Source organism: Phoenix dactylifera, chromosome 2, assembly GCF_009389715.1.
Source record: "Phoenix dactylifera cultivar Barhee BC4 chromosome 2, palm_55x_up_171113_PBpolish2nd_filt_p, whole genome shotgun sequence".
NCBI lineage: Eukaryota > Viridiplantae > Streptophyta > Magnoliopsida > Arecales > Arecaceae > Phoenix > Phoenix dactylifera.
Window position 1 is genome coordinate 443,257 of NC_052393.1, and position 27,828 is coordinate 471,084.

Below are 27,828 nucleotides of genomic sequence, written 5' to 3' on the forward strand. Positions count from 1 at the left end.
ATTTAATCGCGAATGCAAACCTATATGCTTGTCACCATATGATATATTTATGAAAATGTTCAATAACTTAGCAAATTGTGCTGCTTCCTATGCAACCTAGTATGGTCACATGATGGGATATATCGTGGATAGCTAACCATATATGCCAATGTCCTTGGTCGGTGTGACGTACTCAAAATTATTACTTGACATGCATCCATGAAAGAGTATTGCAATAATTTTTTTAATAAAAAAATCGATAAAATACTGTCCCACCCATTTTAGGAGACCATGGTTCTCTGATATCTAAAAAGAGAGGCATGTGTATCAGAGCTCATTATATCAGAAATAATATGTCACTGTGCACGTTTTGAGCTATAGAAGTTTGACAGCACTGGCAAACTGGATTTTGGAGAGAGAGAGAGAGAGAGAGAGAGAGAGAGAGAGAGAATATGAGTTGGAGTGCTGTTGGCAACAAGATTGAAGGATGAGTTGTATGTTGGTTTTAAACATGTGTTTGATATTAAAATCATATAGAAGTTCTTACTTATTTTAATTCCAATCTCCTTAGTAAATTAGTTATATTGACTCGAGCACAAATTTAATGAGCAATAAAAGTAGCACCTTACTATTACTCATAGGTTATTTATGCCAATTCAGTGATTCTCTTGACAAGACTTGTTTAAAAATCTGGATACTTGCAAAAAAACCCTCGTGAGCTGAAATACAGGGTATTCTCAACTCAAAAGTAATGTTTTGCTAAACGATATCACATATACCTCCTATAAAAGTATTAACGGGGTGATGATCGGTGCTGGGTATCCAACAAATTTTAATATACTAGATCATCATTAAAATCTATTGCTTATATAATAAATATTAAAATATCCGGCCATCATTAAAATTTACTACTTAATTTGAAAGAAAATATAATTATTCAAACATTCTATTTATTATATTATTATATTATATTTTAAAAAGTAAATAAGAAAGGAAGAAAAAAATCGTATCTGTGCATTATCCATCATGCGAACTCCTGTTTCTGTCCAAATACTTCATCATTGGCATAATATAATATCTTACTTTCAACCATATCCCATAAATATAATTTATTATATTACTATATTAAAAGAAGAAAAGAAAAAAGATTAGTAATAATCTCACAAGATAATATTGTAAATCAGAAAAGGCCGTTGGCATGCGACGCCAGCCTCGAACGATCCCTGGTTCTAATTGCCCTGGGACCACGGTCCACACCGAGAGCGATAGGGGCTAGGGCTAGGGTTTGGAAGGGGCCGATAGAAAGAGAGGAGAAGAAGAACGGGGAAGCGAAGGGCGAAGGTCAGCGAAGATGATCGAGGTGGTGCTGAACGATCGGCTGGGGAAGAAGGTGCGGGTGAAGTGCAACGAGGATGACACGATCGGCGATCTCAAGAAGCTGGTGGCGGCGCAGACGGGGACGAGGGCCGACAAGATCCGCATCCAGAAGTGGTACACCATGTACAAGGACCACATCACCCTCCGCGATTACGAGATCCACGACGGCATGGGCCTCGAGCTCTACTACAACTAATCTAAGGTCATCTTGCACGATTCCTCATCTCATCTCTCATCTCCGTGGTTATCTATTTTTTCTCTGAATTTCTGATGATCTATTGTGGGTGGATGACTGGATTTTTGAGAACTGGGGCTTGAGTATCGGAAGGCTGGTTTATTGAATTAAATTGGCAATCCTTCTAGATTGTTTTCGGCTTTTTTTTTCCTCAAGAATCTGCTCTTATCTCGTGCAATCGCATGCTTGGTTGATGGATAGACTGGCTTCGACAGGTGACCAGAAAATTGGGTTCGTGAATTATTTAGCACTTCTTTTAGGGTTTTTTTTTTTTTCATCTGGTTGTTTTGAGGTTGTTTTAGATATTACTTGGTTCTGGTTTTTATCTTCTGGACGGGTGCGCTTATCTGGATGATGACAACTTGACTGGGTTTGTGAAGCGGCTTGAATATGGTGTGAGGAAAAAAGAGTAGGAATTTGGGATCTTTGAAATTAAACAAGCAAAATCCTGAAGTATGATGAATTGTTGTTTCAAGTAATCCCAATCGTGATTTTGTTCTAAAACAAAATCAGGGTGCTCCAAGGTGTATCTAGCAAAGATGAAGAGAGTAATACATAGATGTCCATGCTAAGAGAGATGCAAGGAGCATAGTAATTGGAAGAGTGCTATATAGTTTGATTTGCCTAATTAGTGATAGTTTGAGGGGGGTAAATTATCATTGAAGAAAGTGTAAGGGTTTACATTATCGATCATGTTAGAGATTTCAACAACTAATGGAAGAAAAATGGATTTTTTACTTACAAATTTCTAATTATTAGTATCATTATTTTTCTAACAATTTATTTGTATATTTTGGGATCTTGTCCCTTGTAGTTTCATTACATTATTTGAATGGTGAAACTAAAATGTTTTCATGCTAATTTAATGCACTTAACTGATATTGATTTGGTTTTGGCATGTCGTATTCTGTTAAGTGGAGAAGCCATGAACATTAAAAGATTAATTCACCTGGTTGTTTTCTTAGGCTTCAATAAACTACAAGATTGTCGAATCTTGAAACGTTATTGACTTCATACGGTCTAAAGGATTAATTGAGAGGTTTGGGATGATTTTGCAAGTTGTATGCTGGTCTGCCGCTTGAACTCAATAGTTTTGTCATCGAGTGATTATACTGCGATTGGAATTGTGGTCGGTTTGGTAGCTTGCGGATGCTAGATTAGCCTTATTTTTGTTGCTTTGCTGCTGCCTGCTTCTAAGTTCTTGTGGGTAATTTTTGGCCAAATAGCCGTTTGTTTTGATCTCCTTAACTAGAAACAAAGAAGAAGATTTTATTTTTTTGTGATAGGAGCTTTTGGATTTGAATGACCTTTACCACCTTATAGCTGGTCTTGTTCACATATGAGCCTTGCAATGGTTAATTTGGAATTTATTGCCATTTTTATATGCTTAATTTGTTGTCTTGCATTACTTAGTAGTAATTTTATGTTTTAACAATTTTCCTACCATTGACTTTGGCAATCCCTTCTCCAATTGCATGTGGTTATAGCTATCGCCTTTCCATCAAAAGGAATAAAAAGATTTGACTATGAAAATTGAACTGTTTCAATTCCATCTTCATGCTACCGGTGCTTTCTGTATATAACCTCAATCATTTCTGATATTCCTAATGGTAATCTAGAAAACCATCTATTTTAGGCACCATTTTAGTGTAGGGTAGTGGCTAACAATCCCATCTCTAACTTATGTATGACCAGCAACTCAAGCCCATATTTGCTAGAATGTACTTGAGGAGATTCCGGAGGATCACCCATTGAATGACATGCAACTAGGTGTCCTTTTAGTCTGTGTAAATGTATTGTAAATGAAAGTTATCAGCAAATACATTTCCAAACAGTGGCATGCCATAGTTAACCGTTGATCTTTGGCCCAAATAATTGTGTATAATACGATATCCTGTAGAATCAATACGGCAAATCTTGAGAGCATAGGACGAAATATGGTTGGTATATGATAGTAAGTCATAATCATCATCATCTAACCTTTTTCCAATTGTTTGGGTTCGACTTAAATTTATCAGGGATCGAAAGGGCAGGTTGAGGCCACACAAAATGGAACCCCCAACGTCTTGCTTAGGGGCCAAGAGGCGGTACCATCCGAACTAAGCTTTGGTGGTAATAAGTAGTTCTATGTTTCGCATGCATGTAAAAGGATATCCATAAAGCATGATATGTTATCAAAATAACATAGTTTATACTTCATTCTGTTCAAAACCTTTTTTAAAGATATATGATCCTTAGAGGGTGCCATCTGGAAGAGTTGGTAAAGTCTTGCATTGGTGTAGATGACATGGTTTGACACCATCTTCACCCCAATTTTAGGCTGGCGTCTACCTTTCCTAGTTCTAAATTTTCATACATATGTATATACATACATATATATACAATTATATGTATACATACACATCATAAATGTTATATATATATATATATATATATATATATATATATATATATATATATAAAGTATGCATATATGTACATATGATCCTTAAGATTAGTATCCAACATTTCTTCTAGCCATATATGTTGAAGACTGATACTGCTCGCATTTCATATGCAAATTTGTATCCTAGATTTTGTTACATAATTTACGGTCCTTTTTTATTTGTAGCTTGTGCACTTTCTCCAAAGACTTTTGTTTTTCTAATTATTGTTTGAAAGCCCGAAATCTTCTCCTTAGTAGATTTCATACCTGGTCTTAATTAATCAAGTGGGTTAGTTTTGTTGCTCCAATGGAATTTACCTATCAATCGTATCAAATGTTTTGACAACTTATGTAGGTCTACAAAAGCTCGAAAGGAAATGCTCTCTTAATTTTAAGGACTACCTAACATTGTAATTTTTATGCCTATATTGCTTTGTGATTAATTTTTAGCAAACACCGGGAAGGGCATCATTTCCTTTGAACTTGAATAAAGTATATTATGCTCGATTGGTTTGGATGTATGTGCATGTATTGATTATATAAAAAGGCGGCGGTTATAATGCTCCCGCCTTAGCAACTTTTCAAGTTGCTCCTAGAGGTGTGCACGATTCGGGGTGGGTCGGTTTAGAGTTATTTTTGGATCCGAACTGATTGAAATCGATTTTCTAAAATCGAAACAAAACTGAACCGACCTATTAAAAAAAGGGGTTCAAATCGATCTGAAAAATTTAGTTCGGTTTATTAGGTTGATGTTTAATGGGTTGGGTTACATGGACTGGGCTAAGTCCACTCATAAATATTTTAGTTTATATAATACTGATGTTCGATAGGTTGGATTAAAGAGACTGGACTAAGTTTAAATATATAAAAAAAATTAAAAATTGATATACACACATATGGGTCGGGTTAGGTCGGTTTAAATCAAGGTCAGAGGAACTGGTACCGGACACCGTACCGATTCTCCGGCAGCTCGAGTCGGTACGGGCCATGCTGAGCCTATGCTGACGAGGGCACGATACCGTGGGAGATCCCAAGAGAGAGAGAGAGAGAGAGGGGGGGGGGAGGGTGACGGATGCTGGCGAAACAGAGGTCCGACCGTGGCTAAAAAATTTCGAAATGGGCCCGAACCGGGCGGTTCCGCCGACGTTGGTGTAAATATATATACTTACATATACATATGGGTTGGGTCGGGTTGGTTTGGTTTGAATGTATATATATATATTTATATATATATATATATATAATATATATAATATATATATACATATGGGTTGGTTTGGGTCGGGTTAGGTCGAGTCGGTTTGAATGTACATACCTATATATATATATATATACATATGAGTTGGGTTAGGTCAGGCTGGTCGGGTCGGTTTGAATAAATTTTTTGAAAACTCAAATCAAAACCGAACCAAATTTTTTCGATGCATGACTTTCTCAAATCGACACCAATCAGTTATTTTTTTTTTTAAAAAAATGATACAAATCGAACCGAAGAGACCGGTTTGGGTCGGGTTCGTGGTTTGGCCGGCTTTTTGCACACCCCTAGTTGCTCCTACTGGCAAATGGTAAATCTACCCTTGTCTTATGCTCTATATAACTTTGCATGCATGGATTATTCTTGTCATTTGCTCTATGCCATTGGTGCACATTTTTCAATTTTTATTGCTGCAATGATCGATTCACTTTTCGTGCATTCTTGACATGGGGCAGATGACACAAATATCCTTGTGCATGTATGGTTGTCTAGTGCAATAACTAGGCATAGATGTGAATGTATATAATTATATATATATATATGGGCCGGTTCGGGTCGGGTTGGGTCGATTTGAATGTACACACCTTTATATACATATGGGATGGGTCGGGTCGGGTCGGGTCGGATCGGATTGGATCGGCTTAAATTGGTTTTCTGAAAATTCAAAACGAAACCGAACCAAATTTTTTCGATTCAAGACTCTTAAATAGACACCAAATCGAATTTAAAAAAGAGAGGACATAAACCGAACTGAAGAGACGGGTTCAGGTTAGGTTCATGGTTTGGCCGGTTCTTTGCACTCCCCTAGTTGCTCCTACTGGCAAATGGCAAATCTACCCTTGTCTTATGCATGGAGTATTCTTGTCATTTGCTCTATGCCATCAGTGCACATTTTTCAATTTTTATTGCTGCAATGATTGTTTCACTTTTAGTGCATTCTTGACACGGGCAGATGACACAAATATCCCTATGCATATATGGTTGTCTAGTGCAATAAACTAGGTATAGATTGGTTATTAACCAGTAGGAGCAACTTGCACAATTGCTTTGATTGGAGCATCATAACTGCGGCCTATATAAAAATTTACAAATTAAGTTAAGTGATGCATGCTTCTTAATGAACTACTACGAAAAAAGATGGATTCCATATGAAACATGTAGATCATCTATAACATGATTTGCCAAAATTGACATAATTAATCCTTAAAGGAAGCATATCAATTGATCTATCAAAAAATAAATCCATATTTACCCAAATTACCATAACCATAACCATCAAACCTCATTCCCATGATAGCTACTCGTAATGTTATCGTAGGTTCTATATAATCCTCTCTCTTAACTTCCATCCATGTCACCTTTTATCTTCTCCTCTTCCAGACTATTCCTATAGAGATTTAAATACCTCTCTTTACCAAAGCTAGAACTTCATTTTTCACATGTCCATACCATTTTGATGGTTCTCTATTACTTTGTCTTCAATTGGGGTAATTCTTTCAGCTTCTATAATATTCCTCATTTGTCAAAAAAATCCTCATTTTATCTTTTTTAGTTTGATCACTTGTTTATCTTGAAATTCTTATTTTTGTTACACCCTTTGCTATATATCATCGTAACCTGAATTGACTTCTATATTTTTTTTTTGAAAGTTGCCAGCATATGCATTGACTATATAACAACCCAAAAGCTTCTCTCCACTTCAACAATCCAGCTGTAATTTTATGTATTCCCTCATTTCTCTCTCTCTCTCTCTCTCATATACTAGTTCCTTGATCACAAATCAATCAAAACTCTTTCTATTGTCATTTGCAGCCGTATATACTTTTTTATGCTTGGCTGAGTCTAACCTAAAATCCTTCATTTGGTTAGGGGAGGTGGAAGTTAGTGTCTCTTGTTTGGATGGTTAAATGAGGAGAGGAGTAATGGAGAGAAGAGGTTGCCCTCCTAACCTGCCTTTTATCTCTCTGAGCCATATTTGGGTTGAGAGAATCCTAAGAGAAGGGAGAAAGTAAGAATTCCCATTTTGTTAGGGAGAAGAGAAGAGCTAGTCAGTTTCGCTTGGTTAATTAGGATTAAGGAGAGAAAGAAGGGCATAGAAAATTGGAATCCCTTGTTGGAATATGCAAGTCAGGAGAGTAGAGAAGAGAAATCGAGAGAAGTTGTTTCTTTCCAGACCTTTTAATCTCTCTGAATGCGGAGAGATCTGGAGAAGAGAAGCTCCCTTCTTTTTTCCCCCTCTCATGTGTAGAGTTCTTTTCTCTTCCTTTCTCATCTCTTCTTCTAGGTCCAAAGTTCTCTTCTCTTTCTTTCTCTTCTCTCTCTTTCTTTTTCTCTTCTCTCATTTTCCTTCCTCTCTTTTCTCCAATGTTTGAAGTTCACTTGCTTTCTCTTTTATCCTCTTGTTCCTATATCATCCCCAGATAGTAAATACTATGATGCATCCTCTTGGTCATCAGGAATAAGTGTATATATATGACTAGCATAAAGATTTGAGCTTAATCTTGACCCTCAATATAAGCACCCTGTGTTTGAAAAAGCACATGTTGTAACTACTACTAATGCTTTCCACTTTTCCAACATGAATGTCCTTGATAATTTAAATGTCATAATTCTGCGAATTCAGGTGGTTGACATACTCTAGCAAACATTGCATGTACTAATAATATTGGAGTTTGCACCCTTCATATGCAATTATCTAATCACTTCACTAGCTGTTCTATGAAGAGATTTGAAATCCTTTTACTTTGTTGCATTATGCAACCTCAAAAATTAAAAGAAATATGTTAGAGTCACACAATTGACTTTGTAGGAACCTAATCCAGGATCAACCTTATGCCTGAAACCAGGTATTCTCATCCATAGCACACATCAAGCTTTTTTTCAGGTTACAGTGTCCAACTTATACAGCATACTTCATCTAGTACGTTCTGATGTATTTACAGGTTCTCAAGAAATTGTTCTCTTTAAGGAACTGTCTTTTCATGAAAGCAAATTATTTGCTGAAATAATGGATCTTAGTTTTGACTTTTAGTCTGCCCACAGCTTAACAATGACACTTTAGTTATTTATTTATAGGCCTGTTGTCCTCTAATGTTAAGAGTTCCATCATCCTAAGTTGGCTTATTAGAGAAATGAGTGCTCAATTAATATATTAAGAAGGAACTTCTTTGTGATCATGTTTGTTAAACAAATTGATGACATCTCCAGAACATGAAATACTTTTTGCAAGTATTTGCTAGCATTAAAATGAGAAAATGCTATTCAGTTTGCTAAGGAGAATGTAGGTTTATAACATTATCAAAATCTTGCAATTTTTTTTAATAGCAAGCTCTACCAAAAAGGGAGTCCCAGGACACTATTTTTGTGCTGCTTCACTTTCCTTGCAATTGTCAATAGTCTAAAACTGAAAGATGAATTACCAACTAATGTGTCAAAATTGTTTGCTGGAAGATCTGATATGCATCATCATGTATGGTAAATGATTGCCAGGAAACCATTGTGAACATTATATGTTACAAATGTTGTTATCTCATCTGAAAATAAAAAAAATTACCAATTCTAATTTCTAAATGTTCTTGCAAAGGAGAGTTATATACAATAACGTGTGTGTGTCAATACAATATTGTTCTTGCAAAGGAGACTTATATAGACACAGAAACACACGCCCACAAAGGATTTAAATACCAGAGTTGGTTCCAATATCCATCCATTGACCAGTACAACATGTAGCGTGGTACATGCCATAAAAACAGGGCGTTGGCTGGCACCTGTCTGATCAAATGAGGGGGAAAAGAAGAAACTAAAAAAAGGGTGCACCGAACCATATGGGCCAGTACATGTTCAGCACAAGTGGTTTGCTGCTGGTCACCTAGTAAACAGTGCTGGGGTTATGGGGTCCTTAGTTGGTACTGCTTGGACTGGCCAGGAGTGGTTAACAGGGTGAGAAAGCTGTGTCCAAGGATGGAAGCTGAGAACAAAAACTGCTTGGAGCAGCCCCTCTCATAACATCTAGGTGTTCACTTAATCACTTCTGGTCTTCATGAGGAATTGTGGAATGAAATGCCACCCCCCCCCCCCCCAAGTTCATCTTGCATTCTCACCTTATTTTTGACATGCCTATAGTTCCAGCCATACTGTCCCAAGTGTCTCCAGAGTTGTCATGTCCCGAACTAGCTGGGCGTAAGTTTTGATCATGTCCTCTTTCCAGGAAGATGAAAGGACATCAAAATTTGAACGCTGTCTGGAGATTTTGAAGCTACAGTTCCTTCCAGATCCTCCTAACAAACCTGCACTTAAGAGATAAGCAAGCAGCCATCACCTCTTGCAATCCATGGATGCATTTTGGATGGACTTGAATGTTTCTCTTTGAAAGATTTATCCTTGTTCTGCACCTTGATTCTTCGCAACAATTATGCAATAAAAATTTTGATGATCCTGAGAGCAGTCTTAGCCTTCCAAATAGTTCCAATTGCTTCTCTTACCACCTTCTAGAGCTTAAGGGTTGATGAACATTGAATTTTCTATCATTGAAATCCAGTTGCAAGCATGTTATGATTTCCTTGGAATTTTTGGGTAGCAGAGATTGGCCATGAAATAGCCTGTGTTTGAGCTTTGAGTTCCTAATTAAGTGTTGGATTACACTTGTTGAGAGCAGGGAAAGTAGAAAAGTTTTAAGGAGTGGCCTCTGTCCTGAAGTATTATCTCAGTGAACGCATTCTTATCTGCTAAAGACAAAACCAGTTTGTGGCAGCTCTTGCAGGTACTGACGGATACCTCATTCTGGGTTCAGAACTCCCCCCCTGGAGTTTCTTTGCTGGTTCGAGTTGGATGCCCTTTGTGTCTTGTTTTCCTGTTCTTAATTCCTTTTGGGGCTTGCCCCATTTGTGCTACCCAAAGAGAGAACAAAATCAGTTGGGCATTAATTAATGGGAACCAGTCAGGCTTGATCTAGTGGTTCTGTACCATCCTCATGGAGGATTCAGGATGTCAGATTGAGTGCTTTCATCAACAGCTACTCAAATAAAAACCATGTCTGAGTAGGTCACAGAAAGAGGACTGAATGGCAGAGTGCCTCCATTCACAAACTCCCTCTTGGGGTGTGATGATTAAATATTTCTCAGGATTTCGAGGTTTAGATGATTTGCTCAGCACAGTATGATTTGATGGTTCAGCATAATTTAGATATGTATTTTTGAGATGGTGTTCTGATGAGTTTGAAAATAACCAAGTGGAGCAGCTGGCATTGATGTTGATTTGAATGGTCTAAAGAAGTGTGAGCCGTGGATTGAACATCTAAAAAATCTCCTTGGGCTAGGGAAAGTTGCGTGGCTTGCATCAGTGAAATACCAAGAAAAAAAATTCTGTAGAAAGGGAATTAATTCACCGACCAAGGGGCAGTTAGGAGATTGTTGTGATGATTGCCAATAATCGAGACTAGCGATCTTGGCCCTGTTAGGATATCTCCCTGCTACTTACAAGATGCCAAAGCTTTGAATGTTCACGTTGCTGCTTGTTTTGATTGAATTATCAGCTGTCAATATATAAACAAGGCATTACTATGTCTGCTGCCGGTTGATGGTGTGGTATTGCACTACACATGTAAAATTGTTGCGTATGGTTGGTCTTATTAATTCTTGATCTCCTGCTTGCCATAAGATTCTTATGTCAGGAATCCATAGTGTTCTGTGATCACGACTGCAATAGTGGATGCTCTTTGTCATCATTTGTGCTCTTCTTTCTGCATTAGCTTGAATCTGTTATCATAGAATATGGTCGGTCAGCCTTGGGGCAAGGCCAGCGGCATGATATAGGGCTTGCTGTTGGGAAGCTTCTAATTTCTGGTTTTTAAATTTCTTACTACTTTAAAAGTAAATTGTCTAAGGTTATTGATGTGGTTTCATTTGGCAGGTTGGCTGGTTGATCAAAATGCATGCAGGTGTGGCCTGCGGTACAACAATTAGATATGAATAAATGTGTGTAGTTTAATAAATGACAGAGCTATGATATTAGTAACAGTGACTGATGGGAACTTCAGTGTGTAAATTCAATCTGGAAATATACTGCTGTTAAACATATGATCAATATCTAGTTTGTTTGTGGACATGGAAGTGGATGGTAGTGTTTCTGGACAGTTTTTGAGACATTTTGCTAGTTTGCTTGTGGAAAAACATGGAATAGGTTTCTTTATATATATATATATATATATATATATAAGAAAATGATGCTGTCGACGTAAAGCTGCTATTTTACAGTACAAACAGTAGTAATTTTACAGCTTTACTGTCCCATTCACAATAGAATCAGAAACTATAAATTCCTTGTCGCCAGGTTGGTGTGCTGCTGCCCCTTGACGTGGCTGATGATGAGATCAACAGCTTCGAGTTGAGAAGTCGGACGAAAACTGGTGACCGGTAAACTTCCCTGCCATAATCATTATTGGGTTGAAAGAGGATATGAGTCGCTGGTTACATCAGCTTGTGCTCATGCTTTGAGGTGGCTTCTTTGCGTGATTTCCGGGCTACGTTTCTTCTAAAAGCTATCTTCTTGGTTGGAGGATGGCTCGTTTCCAGGCTACACTACTGCAGGAGCACCTCCGTGGATTAAACTTTGGAGCATTTAGATGGACCTTGCCTATCTTCACTTCGTCTGATTCAATGGTACTTAACCTCATGCAATCGAGACAATCAGGCTCTAGACCTAATTTGATCTAATTCATTTTAGTTTGTAGACTGGAGTAGAATCAGCATGGTTTGTGCATGCAATTTGTTTGAAACTGCAGTCCAGTGGATCATACTTTCCATCACTTCCTGTACTTGTGCCAAGATTTTCCAATCCCTCGTCACCGTTATTACCTTCAGCATGCAGCTTTTTAGTGTAATCTTTGCCCATTGCATTATTGGATATTATACAAGATGCACCTAGCCACGCTCTGAAAACCTGAAGGGAAAATGATGAGCACTAGCACTTGGTGCGATATAAGGCGATCCCTGCTCTATACCGCTAATTTTTCATGAATTGCATCTATCCTGTTTCTAGGATCAATAATATCCTTGTGCCATGAGGAGGGGAAGCTGGTGGAGGAAATCTTTGAGCAGAAATTGTAGGATAATACGGAAAGCTCATAGCAAAACAATATTTTTAGGTAAAGGTTGTTTCACTCTCAGTCAGCCATACGAAGTGTATATGAAAGGAAAATAACGGAGGTGGTTTACACTGAATCTATGAGCCTTTTTGGTTAAAATAAGGAAGCGGCGTTTCTATTTTTACAAAAGATTGTATTGAAGTTGAGCTTTTGCTTGGATGATATCATCTCTTACTACTTAAAGGGTTCGATCAATTCAGCTTTCAAGAACAGGATACGGGATAGAAAAATTATCCCCTCTAAATTTTTAGAACACCAAAAATATTAGCTAGCAGAATGCCAGTGAATCACGTCGGGAAAAAGAGGGCAATCGAGAGCTATAGAACTGCACGAGTACGACGCGTGGCCGGTCACCTCCAAAGCTCTTTTTTCGCTTGGAGGGGGTCACTACAACTGCCGTTTTATTCGCTTCTTCGAGCACTTGTCGCTTGCGCTTTGGACTTTCGCTTGGTGCACCAACCGAACAAAAGTTATATGAGGATGGGCATGAACAAAAAAAAAATCACACTTTCGATTTTGTCATATTTTTTTTTGTGTGCATCTTAAAAAAAATTTATAAATTATAAATTTTTTCTACCAACAAAGTCATTAGTTTTATAATTAAAAAATATAAAAAATTGCAGAGCGTATTATATGGGAATATAATACATACCAAACAAATTAGTTATTTAGCAAGTCAATACACATATCTAGATAAATCGATATATAATTTCTAAAATATGGTGTTCACTAGTATACAATATACGGTCAGATAATGCACACTTAACAAATTAGATATGTAATAATTTAATACACACTTTCAAGTAAATTAATATACAATTTCTAAAATATCATATTTACTAATACACACTACATGGCCGGTTATAAACATTCATTGACTTTCTGATACATACTATAAGCTTATCTAATACACACCTAGCAATGATGCAATACATACTTTCAGATAAATTGATACACAGTTTTCAGAATACGCTTTTTATCAGTACATACTATATGGTCAAACAATACATACCAAGCAATTAATCATCTCGTATTTATTTTTTTTTAAATTTACAAGATTGACTAGTAACAGAAGTTTTATTCTTATTTAACTTTAGAGTTTTCTTCTTGAGATGTGCGCTAAAAAAAATATGGCAAAACAAGAGCCAGAAAATAAAATAATTTTATTCGCAGCAAACATGCATGTAAAGAGGAGGATGGTTACTTTGCTCAAGCTTTGTTACTCATAAAACAACTACATTTATCAAGGGAAATGCAGAATTTTTTTTTTTATTCTAGATTGCTCTTTATACGAACGAAAGAATACCATGAAGGCTCATCGACTAAATGAAAGAAGGAATAGCCGTTCCCATTTCGACAATTCCTTATTCCAAAGCCAGATGCGGTCATCCCTTACGATATGCTCATCCGCAACTCGAGCAAACTGAACCCAAGGCCCATGTCTCGTGAAAGTTGGATCTCATCCAAAATCAGAGTTCTCTCTGTTTTTCTTATTTTTTGTCGCAATAACATAATTATCTTTGTCGGCTGGTCCTTGTTTTCACAACAGATGGCAGATGGATGCGTCAGCCAAATAATATTGGAGTTATCCTGATCATGAAGAGATTTGGTGTTGGTCATCATGCAACTTCCCCAAATAGATGATGAGATCAGTATGGATGGCTCATTTGATCCCTCTTCCCCAAGAAAAGCTGGTGTTGAATACGCCATTAGAGATTAGATAGGAAGATATCTTTGTACAGGAACGTCTTTTTTCTTTTTTCCATTTCTCTTTCTTATAAAAAGAGAGACAAGGAAGCTCTAGCTTTGATAGCCATCACAAATCGAACCACATCTAACGTGATAAGAAGTTTCATCAAGTATGGCTGACACGCTTCACTCGTGCATGCAGACCTTTTTAGCACTTGTAATATTTGATCACGGGCGTAAATATTTTGTAAGGAGCCGGAGGAAAGAGATTAATTATGACTAAAATGGAAAAGGAGAGATTAATAACGAGTCCACGCCATTGGAGCTTCGGCGAAAGAAAAGGTGGGTACTGACTGAGTAGCCTTATTTGCCGCTCATTATTTGAAGGGCTTCATTTGAGCGGACTACGAATCTATGCTGCAGTTTTTATATAATTTTTTGCTTTTTGATCTTATTGGTCATATTCATGACCGTCTAATGTGGGCCGCTGTTTTAAGAAAAAGAATAAAAAAAAAAAAAAAGAAGAAAGAAAAGAATGAGGTGGTGGGCTATTTTTGCGGGCCGGAGCGAGTCAAAGCCCCAAAAAGCGGATCGAGAGGAACCGGACAGCAGCGACGCCACATGCCTTGCCTGATCGGAGTAATTGCTGGGGATGCACAAAATACTTTCCCTTTGAAAAACTATTTCATGTCTTGTCAGCTTGAACAAAAGATTATAGTCTAATGGGTGCTGAAAACAAGGAGTCCTTCTCGCCACTCCACTTCTCGGGAGGGTGGTAAGGTTTTTTCGAGAACATTTATTATGTTGCCCACTCGATTGTTTAATCTCCAAAATTCTCAGTGGTTCGGAAGATACCGAACGCTTTTATGAACCGGAAATGAGCTATATCCACCGTTGGAGCAGCTGAAATAAAAAGTCCGAACTGCTTTGAGATCTATATTAAATGCGATCCGATGATCGGTATTATAAAAGAAGATCAATAATTTTTCCATGAAAATGATACAATCCAAACCCTTATGAATCATCTGTCAATCTCAATACATTCAATGTAAGAGGATGAACCTTTAGGAATCAAAAAAAAAAAAAAAAACAAAGTTACATGTCCAATAGGCTATTTCAAAAACCATGCTTGAGCTTATGCTTATTCTCAACATTTTGCTCTGCAAAATCCAGTACCACTAAGTAGACAATATGGCACCGGGTATGTCCATCTTTAGTTTATTCAGCTTATAAGATTCATGCTCTCCAAAAGTCATGTTTCAAGGTACTCAAGTCCACTCTTTCAAGAATTATATCCGGGTCACACCCAATCCAATGCTTGATTCCATATGGTGCTGCATTGTCTAGCATACCATGTAGGGAATTGCTCTCACTATAGTAGATTAGTATTTTACAAGCTTGTTATTGAGTTTGGTCCAATTATCTGTATCAATCTTAATCTATTTAACTTAAAAGCTTAGGCTCAAGCCATATTTTATCACACTTGAGTCCATTCTTCCGAGGACCATGTCTGAGCCTATACTTAAGCCAAACACCTGCTTTACGTTAGATAGTGTTGCATCGCTTGGCATATCGTGGCCACCAAAACTACTTATCAATCGGAATAGTACCCTTTTTTGCAATAGCTACTGTTACTGGTGGTCCAAACCGAGAACGATTGGCACAGCGGTGTGAACGGGGTTCCGTTTGAGTTGCCTTGGTTGGTGTTGATTGCGCTCCACCTTCCACCGGGAAACCTGCAAGCAAGTCTCGCACCACCACTGGGGTAGTGGGGGCCCTCCGACGATCAAATCAGAGGAGATTGGAGGAGAAGGAGAGATAATAGTAGCAAGTAAGAGAATGCTCTGGAAGTTCTTGCTTACCCTCCCTCCTCCTCCCAGCCGCATATATACCAGGCTGGGGGGTCTTTCAGGGGGGTTCGTCATCGTGGGGCACGATGGAGCTGCCACTGACACGGCCGTTACAGGGCGTCGTGGGGCAGCGCTGGGTACGGCCATGACAGGGCGTAGTGGAGCTTCGCCTTGTACGGCTGTTACAGGGGATCGTGGAGCAGCGCCAGATACAACCGTTGCAGGGAGTAGTGGAGCAGGAGGCTGCGGCGTGCCTCTGGGGAATAGCCTGTCGTTGTCGAGAGATGTCCGACTCGGGGTCGGGCTGCGGAGACGAAGATGTCCGACTCGGGGTCGGATTGCTGGATCAAGGGGCAGCCGACTCGGGGTCGGGCTGCGGAGCCGAAGATGTCCGACTCGGGGTCGGATTGCTGGATCAAGGGGCAGCCGACTCGGGGTCAGGCTGCGGAACCGAAGATGTCCGACTCGGGGTCGGATTGCTGGATCAAGGGGCTGCCGTAGTCTTCCTGGGCGCGCGTGCCGGTCACGTGGGGCATGGTGGCTAAGTTCCCCTGTAACAGCTACAAATTGTGTTATATATTTTTATAACATCGAGAGTTGTCCAAGACTGTCAGCTATCAACTCTAGTCCCACTGGTGGGAGTGAAATGGTAAGCTTGAGTCCAACTAAGATTGATCTTGATATACAAGTTAGAATCTAATTCAACTTTAAAACTTAAGATATTAAGTTTTGGACTGAATCATCTATATCAATCCATCTATCTTCTATTAATTAGACTAAGTCTCATGCAGCATGATTCAATTAAATTTGAAATATCAAACTTAACAATTAATATAGAGGTCTTTTTTTTTCATTCTTTTAGGTATAAGAATAGCTAAAAAAATTACCACTTTATGTTTTATATGAAATTGCAAATACTTTCCAATATTTCGAATTGTTGCAATATCAATCCTGCATTTTGTACATTACTGCAATGTGGAGCACATTCCATCCAATTTCGATTATGGCTCGCCGGATATGCCTACATGTTAGCTTTGTAGAGGTAGTTGTCTGATGTAAACTCTCTCTCTCTCTCTCTCTCTCTCTCTCTCTTTGAGACAAATGAAATCTAATACGATTTCGTTGATAGAACCTTAATAGAAGCCCTCCCCTTCCCTGCTGTCGCCCCTCCTCTACCCCATCTTCATCCTCGGTAACTTAGGCACTACCGCTGGTGGCCTTCCAACACTCTCGCTACTTTATCGCCTTGCTCTCTGATCGATAGTAGTCTCCTAGTCTTGCAAGAGATGGAATCTCACAACTTTCTGTCAAGATCTTTCCTTGATGATCGATGCGGCTGCTCGTTTGACACCCACATTATCGTTTTCTGCCTCCTCCACACCCTCAACTTTGCTAGTGCAATCTGGTCCATTGCCCACACCCAGGAGTTGCTCCTGAGGAGCTCTTCTTCGCCAATTGTGCCTGAGCCTGCATCCGATTTCTCGAGGCCATTCCGTGGATAGAGGAGGAGCAAGAGGGGGTCCTCAGCTTGATTCCCTTTCTCTGTGAAGAAGGCTCACGGAATCTCCCTAATAAGGTTTTACCGAAGGCGGCCGCCATAGATGGGAATAGCACTTTGGTGGAGATGCTCCGCGGCTTTATTGACTTGGCGATCTTGGCAGGTATTTTGGCAACTGAACTCAATTGAGTCCATGTCAAATTCTCTGCTCTTCTTCTTCCTCAAAAAAAAAAAAAAATCATAAAACTACCTCCACGTGGCTGATACATAGGCATTTTCGTCGAGCTATGATCGGAATTAGGTGGAGAGTATAGAGCTTATTGCAACAAGATGCAAAATGCAAGATTAATATTGTAGCAATTGAAAATGCAGATGACATTTGTAATTCCATAAGAGGCTTTTTTTTTTTTTTTTTTAAGCCTATAACAATTTATCATTTCTGTTTTCTTTGGCGGTATACGGCATAAGAATTTGCCCTGGCATATTTAGATATTTGTGGGTGAGGTTGCGATGATTATTTTGAAAAACTTATCCACGTATATTGGAATGCTAGGACAAGCATTTTAGAGTACAATAGAAAAAGTATAAAAACCAAACCAAAGTGCGCGCAAACTTTTTTATTAGCCTACTGGGGAGTAATCTAGATTCAATCAATAATGATGCAAGTAGGCCTCCAGGACCAGCCAAGAAAGCCAAGGAGAAATTGATCGGTTCCTTTTTACCGGGGGTTGCGGTGTCTCGGTCACGGAGTTCCTTTTTTACCGGGGGTTGCGGTGTCCCGGTCACCAACAAGCCGGTGCGGTCCACGAGACGGCGCAGCAACGGCTAACATGTCCCCACACGCACGTGGGGCTCCCCCTCCACTTCCGCATCTCATCATCTCGACACGCGCGACCGGCAGCCGACCCCAGGCTGCCCCGCGCTGACCGCTCTAAATTCCTCCTCGCTCTAGAAAATTATTATCCATTTAATCCCCTCTCTCTCTCGTACTTTGGTTAGTTTAGTAATCCCAGTAAAGAGACATATGCCCACGCTTGCGCCTCGGAGGCGCGGACTTTTCTGCACCACGAGTCTACTGCACGCTTGGGTGCGGTTTATATGCGCTTACTTGGGATGGTTATTCATCCTTTTGCTTTAATTATTTTTCTTCTACCTGGTGGTGAGATGGAAAACTATTATAATTTAGGAGTCTCTTGCTTTATACATTAATAAAATAAATTTAAATAATAATGTTTATCCAACCGCTATTCATAATAATTGTGGTTCTAAAATCGAGATCAACTGGGTCAATGGTGTCCCGAAATTAATTTGAGCCCTGTGGAGTTCCGAGGTGGGAGATCTTCTAGGCGGGCTAAATGAGATGGAGCTGCATTCGACACCGTTTTTAGGGCGATGGCTCGGCTTGAAATAAAGTCCACTTGCTGTAAATTTTTCAGTAAGAGTTTCTCCGATGCTTAAGCTAGTCGAATTTTAGAAGAACAGAAGAGAGTGAGAGAGAGAAAATTTCTAAAGAATATAGAGGTGAAGAAGATTGACTTACTCAAGGATTTCCATTTCTCTCGATAAAAAAGACGAGCTCAATGTCCATTTCCGAAATCAATGGCAGGTGTAATAACCGCGCGGTAATGGCTCTGCCTGTAATTCTTGCAGAATAACAACGGTGTATCAGCTAATAACTGCATAGCAACGACTCATCATGTTAAAGGCAATAATCGTCGTGCAGTTATGGTCCAACTAGCAAAACTGTTGCACTGATCGTGGTCATGTGATAAATAAGCATTAAGCATCCTCCAATGGTTTCTTTGAAAGCGCGTGGCATCCTCTTCCTGGTTCATTTCGATCTATATCGAAGTTCTGCACTTCAAGCAAATTCAAGATCAATATCCTCCACATCAATAATCATTGTATGGTACAAAATAGTATTTTAAACTGAAACTTTATGCTGCGTGTGGCCGCTAAATCTGACCCAATCTCGTCGCCCGAGCAAGCTGAGTGGCTGGTAAAAATCGACGGGTCATTTGTTCGAGTTGGCAAGATCGACCCAAACTAGCTGCCGATCTCTGAGCTTAAATAGAAGAGCTAGATAATGATGGTGGAGCTCGGACAGCGAGCTCCTGCACCGAACTCGATCTGAAATTACAAAAATATGAAAATCCACTGGTCGGAGGGTGTCTGGTAGAAACTCTCTAATGTCTAAGTCAGTTACTGATCTAAAAAAAACAACAGAGGTTTGAAAATAGCAAAGTGGAAGCATAGTAATGGAGCCGAAAAAACTTACTTGAGGATTTTCATGGGTGTACATTATATAGGTGAGGTGAGGGTCAACACTTGTCGTCGAGTAAGGGCACGCTAGGTAGCCCTTTTGGTAATAGTCTGCATATCTCATTCGAGCATCACACTCATACAAATTGCTCGCATATCGCGCACATAAAAAAAACTACATGCGACTGTGAACCGAGCCTTTGCCAATTGAAGCAGAGTTCGAAACTTAAACAACTCTGTAGCAAGCTTTTGTTGATTGGTTTGCTATACTACATCGGTAAAATTTTCTTTAATCGGATAAACAATGAATCACGGGCAAATTGTGCCATTGCTGTCTTTCACTACATATTATCGTAATAACTTACTATTTTATCGTAATGAGTCCGGATAAGAGCCAGCTGAAATGACCAACAGCTGCGTTAAAGGACAAGCTCGTTCACTTGATGGACGGAAGCCCTATGCCCCACGCTGAAATATTATATATATATTATTGGCCGACCAACGAAAGAACCAAGATGGATCCTTTGCAAGACTTGATCGATGATGCAGCTGCAAGGAGCATTTAAATTGTGTCCGGTCGAAATTAATGGACGTGGGTACGGCGAGCACCGAGATGATTGTTACCGACAAATCGACAATGCTTCGGTGGGCGACACCTACCTTTTGAATGCGACGGATGGACAGCACTTTGGCTTCTTCTGCTTCTCCTTCTTCTTTCTTTCTTTTGTTTTTTTTTTGACTTACTTGCTGAAGTAATAAAAGAACCATAATTGTACGCACACCCAAAAGGAAGGGGGACATATGAAGAGTTACGTGGAACATCGTGTCGAATAATGAATACGAAGCTGCACGTCCGGAGCCGTCGGTTGATGGAGAAATAAGAGCAATCAAAAGAGTCTGGGAAGTGATATCATGAGACCAACCGGTCGTGGATCAAAAAGCAGTCCATTAATGACTTGATTTCTAGAGAGAGAGACTGACATGTAGTTCGCTGAACCATCGCATCGTACATAGAATTTACACTCCAGGGAATGGGATCTTTACCTTCCGTCCAAGGTATAAATTAGATTAGGTTAGGTGCAAAACCACGAAAGATATATTAAAAAAAGATAAGCTTCCGTGCCATGGCCCATGGGTACATCAATCTCGATATAAATTAGATTAGGTTAGGTGAAAAAGCACGAAAGATTAAAAAATCTCGATTGATTTATCTTTTATGGACGAAACAGGAGCTCGCATCTTCTGCTCCTCTAAAATAAAATAAAAGCTCCAAATCCTCACGGACTCAGACAGCGGCAAAAAGATAATACCACTCGGCACAACGACGAACGCCTACGTCTGAAAACACCAAAGAATCCGACCTTAGGCAAGTGAAGCGCACGCTTTGCGTGTAAATTGAACTACTTTTATGAGAGGCCAACTTCGTTCAACTGCAAACATCTAGCCGTCCATTGTGCAATAAGATACTCGAGATCAAATCCATCAATCACTTCACTCCGGAGCAGAACTTCCTCTCGATCCTCTCGATCAGTACAATAAGATTACTCTATAGAAGTTTGCATAGGCGAAGACGGGATAAAAGAGGATCCACCGCGACCAAAATCAGCAAAAGGAGCGGCAACTGGGAAAGGCGAGACGTCAAAAGGGCAGCACGGAGCTCTTACGAATGCAGCCTTTGGAAAGGACAAGATATTAGCAAGGCACTAAAGATGTGAATAGATGTCATGGGACCCAAACAGGACCAAGTGCCGGATCGGCTGACACGGCACCAGGGCAGGAGACCTACATGTTCGTCCACCACGGGATACCGGTTTACACTAGGGGGAGGAGCAAAGCTGCCACGTGGAGTTGTTGCATTGAATGATGCAGTAAATATCCCAAAAAAAAAAAAAAAAAAAAAGCAGCAGCCGCCTAACTTGCATCAACAATTTTTAACTTTCTAAACCATGAACATAAGCATAAAGCCCTGTGCCCAACCATTCAGGCAAGCGTTCCTGGAAACAAAAAAAAACGTAATTGATTACATCCATTTTCTTACTAAATAGGATCAAGCGCTTATTGACCAGTCATATGAACATATGGAACAATTTCTGCGAAGGCTTCCAGTAACGCCATACGCGCATTCATGAAACAACTGCATTCCTGTCAAATAGGAAAAAAAAAAGACTTTGAAAGGGCTAATGACATAGATGGCTGCCGGGGCAATTTCCAGGAACAAAAGATAAGACGAATTCTCCCACTAATCTAATAAGATGGTAGATACCAAGTCTAGATCCAAACCCCATTTTGGGAATTGAAATAACACAAAGAACTGCCTCTGGGAACTTGACCAAGTATTCAAAAACAAAAAGGGTCCATGAAGATGGCACTTAACACTTGCTCATTCAACTGTACAATTCCATGAGAGAGCCTTCCTACCTTCCTATGTTGTCGCTGCCCGAATCCGTTAATATCGTCAGCCTCCGTGCTGTCTTGGTGAACTCGCTGCAATGGTAAAAACAATCTATCAGAAAGTTAAATGAACTTCTCAGATGCTCCAAAGCTTTCAATACAAGCCCAATTTAGTCAAACGAATGAATAAAAGAGAGACGATGTAGTGGAAAGCATCCCACAATCACATATAGCAACATAACATCCCGAAATGTAGGATATATTTCAACTATCATACGCATAGCAAACGTGATTCATCAAGTTCAGATATGCCTACGAGCTCTAGTACAGGAAGCAGACTGGCTTTCATATGAATTTGCTTCTCTTAATTTCAAGGCTTGACAGACAGAATAAGATGAATAATGTCAATTCACAACTGAATCTAATAGCAGAGATGCAGTTATCTAAAAAACATCATGTTTTCCCAATTACCTGAGGCCTAACTACAATTGAGAATGCAAGCTCACCAGAAGAGATGAAAGTAACAGGAAGAAACGAAAATGCTACGAAAGGAGGAATGCAAGCTCCTATAGGATCCTGAAAGCTCGCAAAACCAGTTACTATATATTTCTGTCAGCTAGAGAGGCTGGCTCTAGAAATTTCATATGTTTAAAACTCTGATTGTAATCCTCACCTGAAGGGTTCACCTCCAGTTTGCTTAACTGCACCTGCTGCATCTCGGTAAAGCACATGGCTCATCATTTCTGATTTATCAATCCCAAACATGTCAGCTAGCCTCCCATACAGCTCTTCGTATGAACCAAGGACAGAAAGGTCCAGGGTGCGACCTACATCCTCTGATTCCATGAATACCTTGCAATGTCCAGTCTCCAGACCAAGCTCGGATGCTCGGCGATCCCTGTACCATGGAAATCCTTCACATGACGAATTCTCTGCAAGCCCATTTTGATGAACTGAAGAGCCAGAACCATCTGACATGTTTGTGGTCTTTTCAGGATTCCCATCTGATGAACTGTTTCCAGTAACTCCAGGGGAGATTATGTCCCCAGAATTGCTCAAAGATATCTGCTGTTCAGTGAGTATTGGCTGTCCAAAGAGCACTAACTGAGGTGTCTTTCCATTGCATAGTTTCTTTGTGCTCTGAGAAGGATTGCCCACAGTTAGCAAACAAGATACATTGTCATGAATGGCAGGATTGCCAATGAGAAGTCCTGTGGAGATTCTAGAGGGTGGAGTGGCTTGATCAAGCCTTTGAAGCCCAGCATGGAACAGACCCGACTGCAGTTTGTTAAGGTGGAGATCTGATAGAGATATACCAAATTGAGCATGCCTGGCTCCCTGTATGCCTGCAGGAGTGCTGTCTGGAAAGAAGCACAACGGGCTGCTGCCGGGCCCAAGGGGGTTTCCTGGAAACACCGGAGTTGGAAATTGGCCATCAATGGGAAAATCAGAGTGCTGGGGGACGCGAAGCTTCTTCCGTGGTGGGGAGAAGGGTGTTAAATGGATAGCTGGCATGTTAGAAACCAGTTCAACAAGCCACGGGCTCACATGTTTCACATTCTGTAATAAGTCTGGTTCATCCCATGTCACCTGCAAGCAAAACCATTTCAAGGGAAGGTTACCATCTAGCAATGAACTAGAGACATAAATGAAAATGGAAAAAATACAAAGTTTCAGAGGTGTTGATGTTGCCAAGCAAGAGAGACATTTGTAGAGTGCACCAAAAAAGTAAAACATGAAAATATTTGAAAAGGTTTCGAAGAAAGCATCTCTGTCAAATACAAGCCATTAAGTTATTCATGTCTAAAATTTAAATTATCTTTTGTATAGCTGTACAGGTATCATCAGCATGTCAAATATCATATTAAAATTCAGTAAAAAATGTTGATTAAATTAGAGGGGCTTGAAAAATCTCTCATCTATTTTGCCTACATGAAACAGTTGGTATGTGATTAAGCTACATAATTCGTAAGGTTCACATATAATGGAACAATGGTATCACACACACACTTTACCTTTGCATAAAACAGATTATTAAGAGTTAGTTGCCAACAAAAGCACTCTCTTATCTTGAAATCATTACGTACAAGCAGTCACTTACAACATATGAAAGCAAATCATGCCAGGCTTCCACCAGATTGCCCTGTAAATACTTTGTTTATATCTTTTGATATACAATGTTCTCACCCAAAAGCAGGCACAAAAGCCTAAGCAAGGTCTTCAATTATAAAGTTGATACAAAACAAGATATGCTATATGAATATTCATAAGAATCCATTTTTTTGAAAATAGCAGCAGTCATATGATTAGATATTCTAATTTGGCAGGTAAGACCGTTGTTGATGCATGATTCCAGAGGAATCAATCATATCAATCAATCATTGAAGAAAGTAGGCTTTTTTTACAAAAGATAGATAGCACAAGTGGCAAGCACAATGCAAGTTCCAGAAGCAAAATCTCCAGGCAGTGTCTCATTGTAGGTGGAAAGGCAAAATTAAAGCAAAATATAGTACATCTGCATGAGAACCAACAATACACAAAAGCATACATCAGATTTCATAGATAAAACTTTAGTGCAGGTAGAAAAAAGAACATAGATGATCGTGGAAAAAGTTTCCTTTCAGCTCATGTTAGGCAAGTAAGAACACATGCAGGCTACAAAAATGATCCCCATGAATGTTCACACTAAAGCTGTTTCTCTATTGAATAGTTCATCAGTAAAACTCTATATGAAAGAAGCAAGAAATCACAAGAAAAATGAACATGGTAATGGAAGGGGAAAAAGAACTAGATTGACACCCAAAACATAAGGTTTCTTCTTTCCAAAAAAAAAGGCACCCTTGTGCATGAGGCTCCCGCCACTGCAGGGTCATACCAACAATTTTTGTTTTCGATAAAGCATGACAACAAAATTTGCTGATCCAAAACAAAATTAAAGTTAAAAAGAGATTGCGTATAATATCGAGGCCAAATAATACTCAGAAAAAGGAATTACTACATAAATAACACAAAATAATAGAAAGCACAATAAAGCCCACAGTCCATGGATGCTGCATAGAAAGCATACCTGAAGAAGTCTCCAAGGTGAATTAGGCCATCTTATCGGATCTGCAACCTGAACAGAAGATATAGTTCCCATGAACCAGCTAATCCTCGAGGAATCCTCAGTTTCAAAAGCCATCTTAAATCTCATCCCAGGACACCACTGGATCCGCATCGCTACTCTAACAGCTGCAGCTTTCACACAGAACTCAGGCGTACTGGCTCTTGGGTAGTAAATTACCTCAAAAGGCTTGCCATTAGCTGCAAGATTTGCAGCGTCGATAACGGATTCGGCCCTCACTCGACCCCTTCCCCTCATAATAGTCCCACCAGAATTCAAGATACCGCCACTTCCATTGCTTCTCATCAACTTATTTTCTTCTTCCCTCAGGAAGACAGATAAACCCCCATAGGCTGAGAAACAGTTTCCAGTGGGAGGATTCCACCCAGACGGGGACTCATGCCCCCCGCCAACCCCTCTTTTGGCCCGTCTGATCCCCACACAAAGATCCCCATTCTCTGTTCTCAGGAACACAATCGAATCCCCAGCAACAAGCTTCTTCTGGTTCACAAAAGTGCTCCACCCGGTGGTAAGCAAGTGCCGGCGAGGAGTCCCTCTGTATATATGCCTGAACTTCCAGACCTCGCCATGCACATCCTTGGCGAGAACAGTCTGGACTGGAGGGTCGGCCGAGTAGTCCAACCGTGGGAAGATGGTCTCGGCACAGTAGCGAGGAACAGAGAAGCCCCCGCCATTGTTGGCATCCGACTGGGTCAGTGTCTTGGCAAAAGAAGCAGGCTTTTCTTGCACATCAGCCCCGTTGCCACCGAGGCCCATTCCATCATCGTCGCCATAGTCCGGCTCGTCCGACCGAACTGGAATCATCCGGATCTTGGCAAAGACCTCGTCGGTCTCTGGATCTGCCATGAATTTCACAGCAGTCACCCGGCAGAGGAGGAGCGCCGGGACACGGGGGGAGCTCCCGAAGTCCACGATGCCTTGGGCGTGCTCTGCGTGGCCCTGGGGGAAGTAATACACCTTCGAGTTCACCGCCGGCATCTGAACCATCCCGCCGGCGCATGCGTGCCAGAGCTGGGAGTCCAAGCACTTGTCGGAGTCCTTCATCGATTCTTTGACGGGTTCGCTGCTGAATGTGATCATGGTCCAACTAGTTTTTCAGGCGAATGCTGCGAATGAAATAATGATTTCTTTTAGTTTTGGATATAAAATCGGGCAAGAAGTAAGATCCACTTCGCTTGACTCTATAAAAGATCAAATCCAGCAGAGAGAGAGAGAGGAAAAAAAAAACAACTCTCACCTTTTAACAGAGCAAATCCATCGTAACTTCCTTCTTTCTTTCCCAAATTCCTGATGACAACGAATAAAAGCAAATGAGAACGCAAAATGAGTTTTAAAGCATGATCTAGAAGACATCTACAACTATAAAAGTCGCCACGCCCGCCACCTCCAAACAAAGAGAGAGAGAGAGAGAGAGAGAGAGAGAGAGAGAGAGAGAGAGAGAGAGAGAGAGAGTTGCCGACGAAATAGAGGGAAGAAAACCCAATTTTTCAAAATAAGGGAAGAAATTAACGAATCAAACCAATCACTTACCTTTCTTCGAGTAGAAGCACTGCTACCGGAGAATGAACCAAAGAAATACCAATTAAGTTCAGAGCATACGAGAAATCTCACTCCGTGTCCAAGCTTTTTCTAGGAACTCCCTTCACGATGACCTCAAAGCCCAAACCCAGCTCGCCTTCGTCAACACTATGAAACCCTAAGCCGAATGAAAGAAACCTATACCTCCCTGACGAAACTCCAAACCTCTATCAACTCCTCAACAGAAGCCCTAATACTCCCAAACCCTAGAAACCCACTCCACAGCGCGAGGACAAGAGCGGCAGAAACTACAGGCTTCTGACTACAAAACCACAAGTCCAGAACAACGCAATACCATCTTCCAAAATCCCATTTCACCCCCCCTAAAAGAACCCGACTTTGTCAGCAAATGCTCACCATTTCGCTTCTTCCCATCTCCAACTCCAATCCCCAAACCCAAATCGCAGCAGAGACTCCATATTCGGCAGAGAATCCTCACCAAGGTAGAATGTTTCCCCTTCTGATCCCTTTCACCCTCAGATCCTAAGAACTCCAGCACAGATTCAGAGGAAATCGCATCATTCTCAGGTGGTAGCGAGATTCCCCCAAACAGCAAAATAGCAAATAGAGCAAACGAGCAAAGAGGGCCAAAGAGGGGACTCCCTTCACGCTGTTCCTCTCCCCCTCCTTCCCCTCTCTCTCACCTCTTCTCGGATCTCTTATAGCACCTCACTCTCCATCGCACCACATTTTTATTTCCTTTGCCCAGAAAATAATAATAATAATTATTATCATAAAAAGATGAAGCCGTAAAGCTCGGGGGGGCTAGCGGGTCGGATAGTCGGAGCCCAACTCGAACCTGATCCGAAACGAGACCCAAAACTGTCCAAACCCGACCCGACCCATTAAAAATTAAAAAACGTTGAAATTGGCAAAAATAAATAAAAAATATTCACATGACTTTGATCTGCAGTAGTGGCGGTGCGAGAATGCGTGGAGGATCGGCTACGCGTTGCAAAACAGAGAATATGTCACGGAGGCTACACGTGTAGCCATAAACGGGCGTTTCTTTCGCGATAAACTG

General features: G+C 40.2%; 2 protein-coding genes across 3 annotated transcripts; one reads left to right on the forward strand and one right to left on the reverse strand.

The window, feature by feature from the left end:
* Positions 1–1,192: 1,192 nt before the first annotated feature.
* On the forward strand, positions 1,193–11,401 carry LOC103708417 (ubiquitin-like protein 5). The gene is made up of 2 exons (XM_008793331.4): positions 1,193–1,558; positions 11,179–11,401. Exon 1 carries the CDS (start codon positions 1,331–1,333, stop codon positions 1,550–1,552), a length of 222 nt encoding a protein of 73 aa, XP_008791553.1. The 5' UTR covers positions 1,193–1,330; the 3' UTR covers positions 1,553–1,558; positions 11,179–11,401.
* A 10,305-nt stretch (positions 11,402–21,706) lies between these two features.
* Positions 21,707–27,493, reverse strand: LOC103708418 (auxin response factor 18). 2 transcript variants are annotated; one of them, XR_003385945.2, is made up of 7 exons: positions 26,757–27,493; positions 26,464–26,513; positions 25,170–26,332; positions 22,776–23,692; positions 22,609–22,678; positions 22,130–22,195; positions 21,707–21,853 (listed from the first exon to the last, which is right to left on the reverse strand). XR_003385945.2 is itself a non-coding variant. In XM_008793332.4 (6 exons), the coding sequence occupies exons 3-6, from the start codon at positions 26,304–26,306 to the stop codon at positions 21,835–21,837; spliced, it is 2,139 nt and encodes a 712-aa protein (XP_008791554.1). In that variant the 5' UTR covers positions 26,307–26,332; positions 26,464–26,513; positions 26,757–27,491; the 3' UTR covers positions 21,707–21,834. The 2 variants fall into 2 exon arrangements, 1 of the variants encoding a protein (XP_008791554.1); XM_008793332.4 differs by lacking the exon at positions 22,609–22,678 and having other exon boundaries at positions 26,757–27,491.
* Between the last annotated feature and the right edge of the window lie 335 nt (positions 27,494–27,828).

What these genes read in the sequence shown, in the direction of transcription:
- LOC103708417 (XM_008793331.4), top strand. Translation starts at nt 1,331, where the DNA reads ATGATCGAGGTGGTGCTGAACGATCGGCTGGGGAAGAAGGTGCGGGTG.
- LOC103708418 (XM_008793332.4), bottom strand. Translation starts at nt 26,306, where the DNA reads ATGATCACATTCAGCAGCGAACCCGTCAAAGAATCGATGAAGGACTCC. An exon ending in CACCTTGGAGACTTCTTCAG is followed by an intron (nt 23,693 to 25,169) that starts GTATGCTTTCTA and finishes TTTTGCTTGCAG; the next exon opens with GTGACATGGGATGAACCAGA. An exon ending in ACTGGAGGTGAACCCTTCAG is followed by an intron (nt 22,196 to 22,775) that starts GTGAGGATTACA and finishes TTACCATTGCAG; the next exon opens with CGAGTTCACCAAGACAGCAC.